We start from the raw sequence: 7,500 nt of genomic DNA, 5'->3' as shown, positions 1-7,500 counted from the left end.
TCGCCCCTGCCTCCAGCAGTACATTGTTTAGCTTTGGTGTCAGTACTCCTGCCTGCTTCTCCAAAGTGGGGGCATGCAGACTGCCATCTATTGAATAGAATAAACCCACTATGGATATGTACCTCATTTAACCCCACTTCAGAATATCCGAACTATCCCTTTTAGTGGTGCATTACCGATTGCAAGATATCGCAGCCCTTTAGTGTCATAGCCCCTAAACATCGATACAAGTTTTTAACCTTTTCAACAAGTGAAAAGTGATTGTTTTTAGTTATCAGTCAGTAGTTTGAAATCTCTGTCCCCTGCTGACATTTGGGAAGACTCCATGCTGCTGAGGTCATATTCCATTTGGGAAGTGGAAGCTAGCAAGCTAGGCAAATTACTGTCTACTCCGAAAATTGAAGCTAGTTAGCTTGCTAACATTACTTGTTTTCTTCAGTTTGGGTTTGTGAGTCACCTGCACACTCTGTGCTGTGTTCGTCCTGGATGGTTATGCAAAGGAGGCTCGTGTTTGGCTGTCTTCTCATTCATAGTTCCAGAATTGGCAGTGATGAAATTCAAAATGACCACAGTGTCAAAACAAGTAGTCTTGTCACCACTGCGTTTTGTATGATACCGCTAAAGTCAAATTACGGCAGTCACTAATGAATGGAGTTACAGAATCACATGAGAGTGTTTAAACCACAGATTGAACTATGCCAGTGGTTCCCAAACTTTTTTAAAGTGGTATTGGTAGCACCGCTGTCACAAACAGCTGGACCATTTTATGTTTCCTTCAGAGCCAACAACACAGGACACGCAGCATTTTGCTTTCCACAGTAACTTCCGTTAATCCACTATTGGCCACGTCCACCACAGAGGATAGTAACTGGAGAGAACGCTGGCTACGATAACATGCACAAAATATTCCTTTTTTGCCCTTTTAAAACAGATAATTCTCTCTCAGCTGTTCACATGGCTGATGAAAATCAATGTCACACTAATATTCCCGTTCACATGCAGCTGTGCACGCTCCGATAACACGTCTTAACATGTCGTTTTATCACAACAAAATACAGAAAAGGGGGACGGCTGGGTAGGATTTTTTTTTTCCCCAAAGTTTTCCAGTGGTGGCGGACTTGTTCCACCTCCCCGCCATTCCCTCAACCACCTTCTTGAAAAGGTTCACATTTTGTGATATTTATGGATGTTTAAAAAAACCTGCTGATAACCAAATCTTAGTGTTTAAAAGGAGGCGTGTTTCTCCTTCCAGCCAGAAATGTGGGCTTTTCTTTCGGGCATAGACCAGCAGCTCCTGTGTTCAGCAACCCAGAGCATTCACTAGCACACCTAGTAGAGCAGACACTCCATGTACAGAGGCTTTGTTCTTGCTGCAGCGGCCGTGGGCTCAATGTCAACCCATGGCCCTTTGCTGCATGTCCCTCCCCTCTCTCCCCCATCCGCTCTGGATCTGTCCTGTCTATTCAAGGCAAAAACGCTGCAAAAAATGATCTTAAAACTACATCGCCCAGCTGCATGTGTGCAAAAGTTGAATTTACAAAACAGAAATAAATCTGGCGTCACTCCTGGCTCGTCCTTACAGTACCTCAGCGTGTTACTGCATCCACTTTGGGAACCACTGTACAAAATAAGGGCTAACAAAGTCGACTCCAAGCTGTCTGAACGCCTGTTGTTGAAATTGAAGTGATGATCTGAAATAATTTTAGTGCCTACTTACACAGGTACTGCATGAATCAGATTAGCCATACCGGCATCAGGAGTCGGCACCAAAAATTCACACGTAGGGGGCGCTGTCGTTGCAGAAAAATACTTTAAATTCTTGTTTTTGGTGATTAAAATTCTGAACAAACATCAAGGAAGAATTTAAATTTCAGTTCGCTTTAATGTCGGGTAGCAGGTGTCAGATTTGTTGCTTGTTTTGTTGTCAGTTTGCCCGATAATTAACATCGACCTCGGACTGGCTCAGACGCCGGTTCACCTTCAGTCAACCTCGACTCCGTGTTGCTCCCTGGTAGCATCTTGCTGTCTTGTTATTATTTTCCAAAGCTGCTGTTGAAATAGCATTCAGGTATGAAAAGCCCTCAAGTCCGCTCGTCTCCAACTACCCATGTCTACCCATCATCCCTCACAGGCGAGGTTTCAGTTTTGTCACCATGTTCTTCTCTGGCCTCTCGCGTTTCTTAGCATCAGCGGGGAAAATAAAACGAAAACAACACTCAGTATTGTCAACAGGACTGTGGCTGTCACATTCACAAAATAAAGAACCAAATACTTTAGGAAGACGACATTGCAGCTGTGTGTTTGAAGCCTGTGTGTTTGTGCTCGCCACTTGCAGAGAAACAAGAATGCAGAGGCTTACGCTAGACACGACTCCCATCTTCTCCTCTAGTTTATCCCAGGTGGAACCGAGCTTTTCTGGTTTGTTTCTCTTTGGGTTTCTTTTGTTTTCTTTTCCTGGATCGCAAGCAGTCACGGCATCGTTTAGCAAACTTCTTAGACAAAGTGTCTGTTGTCTCTTTCTGAGTAAGGTCTGAAACCTATGCATGCCATAGTAAAGTGGTGGTAAGATCAAGTTAGATGTCTCTTATTTTATTCTTTTTGTTTCTCCTTCTTTTTAGCCAGTTCACGGTGTATAAGGAAGATGTCAACCAGTAAGTTGTCCACTGCTGACTGTGTGTCCATTTGGAGATAAAAAAAAAGTGCAATTTGTGTGAGGGTGAAAAGATTTATATTAAAAATGACAAATGATGAAGGCACTTGTCTGGATGCTGCATGACGCCTGGAGCTGAAGTCTGTCTCCTGCCTCCAAACACGCTCTGTCCTGCTCTCCGGTGAATTCACGGAGTCAGAGGCTGTTCAGAGTTCAGTTTAATCCCAAATGACGTGTCCGAAGATAATCCTGCAAAGTATTTTTATTCGTTCTGAACATACTAACCCACATATGATGCCTGAAAGGAAAGGTCCACCTCAAACTCAGTAGTTGTTGTGGGTGTAGTCTCTGGGCCCTTTGAATAAATTACTGACCAAACACAGACCATTTTTAAATTAATTCTATAATTTATTTCTATAATGTGTTACATGAAATGCAACACATTCTCAGTAAGATGTGCACTAAGCAGAACATTTAACAGTTAAATAATAAAGGTATCCTAATTATTTGGTGGGCAAACTTAAAGGGACAGTTCTGATTTTTTGAAGTGGGGTTGTATGAGGTACTTACCCATAGACAGTGTATTATATACAGTAGATGTCAGTCGGCACACCCCCAGTTTGGAGAAGCAGGCTGAAGCTAAGCAATGTACTGCTGTGCATGGGGCCACCAACAAAACATATTTTAGCCATCTTTAAAAAAAAAAAAAAAAAAAAGTCGCACCTAAAATAATCAGTATCAGTTTAAGTGTACGATATATTTAGAGTATTTTCACTGCTTTACCTCAATGTCAGACTGTGATTTCCAGCGGGAAAATGAAGCTCTTGCGTTGCTCTCTTCAAAACCAGACTCCATTGAGAAAAACAGTGATTTAACATAACTGGAAACAGGCGCTGCTGGTCTACTGCTGCCTTTATTAGTTAGTTAGTTTGAGTTATTGTGTGACTTTGGTGTTTAAAAGGGTCAGTTTGGATTCACTTAAGTCACTAACAAACATATTTATCCATGCAGCGGTGGACCAGCAGCTCCTGTGTTCAGAGAGCTAAAATTACTGTTTTTGTCAATGGAGTCTGGTGGCTTTGACGAGAGCACAGGTGGGGAACTGAAGCCGTTAAAGGCTCGTCTGACAGAAGGGTAAAGCACTTAAAGTGATATAGTTTTTTTTAGGTGGCTATACTACATTTTGTTTCTGACCCCTCCACAGCAGTACATTGCTTAGCTTCCATGTCGGACCCCAGCCTGCTTCTCCAAATTGGCATCTGCCATCTATTGTATTTAATACACCAACTATGGGTAAGTACCTTGTAAATCTGAATGATGCCTTTAAACGGGACAGTTTATAAGTAACAGCAAACATCTTTGGCATTTCTGAGCAGCAATTTTTTTTTTACTCATCAGCTATCCAAAAACTTACGATATTAAACTTCAGATGATTTAAAGAGAACAGAGGAGTTTTCCATGATGAACAATTTGAACTCGTGGTTCCAGACCGGGCTCAAGCTCCTCTGAGGGGTCACATGATAAACTTGAGGCATAAAAAATAAGTTGTGGTACACTTTCGTTTTTAAAATTTGGACTTTTTTCCTATCTTTGCTTTTACTGTGAACAGTTTTACCTCCTTTGACGTCTTATTCAAATGGAACAATCTGAGATGATGACTAAAATAATGATCAATCAATCCAAGTATTTCCTGAAGTGACAATGAAGTTAAGTAGCAAAGAAAGTCGTTAAATCAGTGCTCCAACTAATTATCTTAATTAAAATGTTAGTTAAAAAATGATCCGAGATGAGTCAGGCTTTCACCGAATCGATTACCAACAATCACAGCACAATGCATGATGGTTAGATTTTTGTTCATCTTGCGCTGATGTCATGCACACATGGGCAGTGATACGTCATGAGATGGAGCCGGATGCTGCAGTTGCTCTCCACCAACTTCAAGGAAGACCCAGGGCATGATGGGAAACCTCTGACTGATCAAAGAGCTGATTGGCTCTTAGTTTCGACCACCAACACCAGGTTTTAAAGAAAATTGTTATGTAATTGTAATATTTAATGTTAAATTTTAGGCTATCACTGAAGGTTTAATCTGTTAAACATATCTTGTATGGCTAATAATAATAATTATACATGATCTGCAAACTACAGGTGGATCTAACAGTGTTTAAATATTTCTCTGACTTCTGTATATTCTTTGAGGGCTGCTTGAAATGTGGCATCTTTGCTGGAAACTTCAACTTGACTGCGACTTTTTTTCGCTGCCTTCTGCCGCCCGACCTCGTCCACTTTCCAGGTGAGGCGCAGTTCATCTCGAATGAGCCCGTCGTCTTCGAAATGTTTGTCGACTAACCAACAGTCCCAAAAAATCCAACGATAATTCATTTACTGTCACATATGAAAAAGAAAAGCAGCTCGTCGTCACATCTGAAACCAGCAGATGTTTGGCGTTTCTGCTCGAAATATAACGACTATAAAAATAGTTTTGACTTTGATCGCTTGACTCATTGATCAGTAATTATTTTGCTCTTTGCTCTTGACATTAAAAAACTCAAGTTCTGCTTAGGAGCTTTTTCTAAACTTTCTTCCACATCTGTCTTAGGGTGCTTTCAGACCTAGAGTTGTCAGACCAAATGCCTTGCGCGAGGAAGCTGCTCATGTTTAACCCAAACAATGTGTCATGTGACTGCAGTTGGTTCAGATCGAGGTCAGAACACGTTCTCACCACAAATGAACTGCACCAGAGTTCGTTTGTAACCATACCGAGACCACCTCTTCAAGAAGACCTCGGTCCGCACCCGAGTGTGATTGCTATGTTCACACCTGCCCAAACAAACCGCACTTAGGGGGCAAACGAACTTGAGTTTGATTGAACCGGACCAAACAGGGCAGGTGTGAAAGCACCCATAAAAAGATATTTGAAGATACAGATACAACGACAAGCTTTTATTTATGGTCATTTTACAGAAAACAAAAATCAGATCATCTGATGCAATTAACTTGAGTATAAAGTTATAGATAAAAATCCACCTTTATCACTAAACACGTATCTTTACATGTTCTGCTCTTTAAGAAACAGATGAAACGTCCCAGCTCATAAACCAAAGGAACAAAAGGTTTTAGAGTTCAGGTTATGTGAACTCCATGTGTGGGTTGGTCAAGCAGCACTTTGTCCTCAGATGTTTCTATCGTTTAAATCTTGGTGATGACCTGACGGGTTCAGGCTGCTGCCGCGTCCACATTAAGTCAATATAATTTGTTGTCCTGAGCGAGTCCCGTCCCCAAACCTCAGCGACTTCGTCCTCTGTGTTTCTGACAGTCGGCCATGACTGGTGTCCGTTTGAATTCAGTGTGCAGAGGGAGCAGCGTAATCTGTGCTGCTCAGCGAACGTCCGCTGGCCCAGGTCGAGGTTTTTGGGAGTCAACCGGACTGGTCAGCAGGAAGGAATCTGCTGCTTGTGGATCCACCTCTTCTTCAGCTTCTCTGCTTTGGCTTTTTCGTTACAGGCTGGAGGATCAGACAGAAGAGTCGAGCGATTAAAAGGTGTCCAATATTTTGTCTGTGTACTGATGTCTTGGGTCAGCGTGGCACTGGGACACGGCTCAGTTTATCCTACTGAACTTACCCCAGTCTTTCTTGACAAACTGCACCGCTGCACTTTTATTCCTCCCCTTCTTGTTCTGGAGGGAGAGCAGCTCGTTACCTGGAAGCACAAAGACAGTGTAAATACATTCAGCCAGACGACGGGCTGAAAGCTGCGAATGTTGCCATCGTCCCCGCGGCAGGAGTCCCAGGACAGCGGACGCCTCAGTGGGAGGAGACGGGACATCACTGTAGCAAAGCTCAAATTGAGACAGATCATTGTCTTTGCAGACTTCTGCCACAGAGTGTAGCTTGCAAAGAGCAAAACCAACATCCATCTCTCAATACTTTCTGACTTCCTGTATGTGGCCCTCAGCTCCAAGCTCATTGGTGTCTGAGCTGCAGCCTTAACCCCGCCCTCTTACTTGTGGTCCTGCAGCTTCCTGGTCCGTACAGTCTGGACTGGAGGAAATCCTGCGCCACCTGCTGCTGGAAGGACGCTGACCCTCGCTCCTTCACCGTCTTCACCGTGTAGTTTCCCTTCAGACTGACAAACAGGAACCAGTTTTCTCAGTGTGTGGTGACATGTGCGATATTAAGTTCAAAGCTCGTGAGTGGACCTCGACACAAACAAATGAAATTTCCGTACTTTCGGGCATGTGCCAGTTTCTTGCTCCTCTTCTTTTTCTCCTTCCTCGTCTCGTCCTTTTCAGCCTCCTGCTGCTCCTCTTCAGCTGTCGGGAGAAAACACAAGTCACAGTTATCTGAAGCGTATTCTGCTGCTCTGTTTAGTGGCGTCCGTCCTGACAGAAGGGCGGAGCGAGGCTTTACCTTCATCCTCAGACTGTTTCTGCTTCCTGTAAAATAAAGCAGATGTGATCGTTCATTGAGCGGAGATGCAAGAGAAACTGTACGAAATCAAAGCGCTGCAACATGAGTCGAACATGTGAACTCACTTTGAAGGAGCTGAATCGATTTCCTCCAACACCTCAGCCGGTAAGAGTTTTCTTTTCTGTGGGAAACAGCAGAACGACGGGAGCTTTATTTAAAAGTAAAATCACATGGATAATACTTTATTAGGTACACCTTGCTAGTACCAGGTTGGACCCCCTTTTAAATTCTTGGTGGCAAAGATTCAACAAGGTGCTGGAAACATTCCTCAGAGATTTTGGTCCATATCGACATGATAGCATCACACAGTTGCTGCAGATTTGTCGGCTGCACATCCATGATGTGAATCTACCGTTCCACCACATCCCAAAGGTGCTCT

The 7,500-nt window shown here is 43.1% G+C and overlaps 2 protein-coding genes across 3 annotated transcripts in view; one reads left to right on the top strand and one right to left on the bottom strand.

The window, feature by feature from the left end:
- ranbp9 (RAN binding protein 9) overlaps positions 1-2,771 on the top strand; it is a 39,280-nt gene extending 36,509 nt beyond the window's left edge. For both annotated transcript variants that reach the window (XM_050074730.1, XM_050074729.1), the window contains exon 14: positions 1-2,771. This exon is cut by the window's left edge and continues 3,000 nt beyond it. The gene's annotated coding sequence lies outside the window, so the exon portion shown is untranslated.
- A 2,801-nt stretch (positions 2,772-5,572) lies between these two features.
- nol7 (nucleolar protein 7) overlaps positions 5,573-7,500 on the bottom strand; it is a 3,458-nt gene continuing 1,530 nt past the window's right edge. Inside the window, exons 3-8 of the mRNA XM_050074746.1 lie at positions 7,187-7,242; positions 7,062-7,087; positions 6,880-6,964; positions 6,656-6,777; positions 6,274-6,351; positions 5,573-6,155 (exon numbers count right to left, since the gene is read on the bottom strand). Coding sequence (XP_049930703.1) covers positions 6,082-6,155; positions 6,274-6,351; positions 6,656-6,777; positions 6,880-6,964; positions 7,062-7,087; positions 7,187-7,242 — 441 coding nt within the window. The 3' untranslated portion in view covers positions 5,573-6,081. The remainder of the gene's footprint in view (positions 6,156-6,273; positions 6,352-6,655; positions 6,778-6,879; positions 6,965-7,061; positions 7,088-7,186; positions 7,243-7,500) is intronic.

Source organism: Epinephelus moara, chromosome 21 (genome assembly GCF_006386435.1).
Source record: "Epinephelus moara isolate mb chromosome 21, YSFRI_EMoa_1.0, whole genome shotgun sequence".
Classification (NCBI taxonomy): domain Eukaryota; kingdom Metazoa; phylum Chordata; class Actinopteri; order Perciformes; family Serranidae; genus Epinephelus; species Epinephelus moara.
Note: the sequence above shows the minus strand (reverse complement) of the source record. Positions and strands in the feature narration are given on the sequence as shown.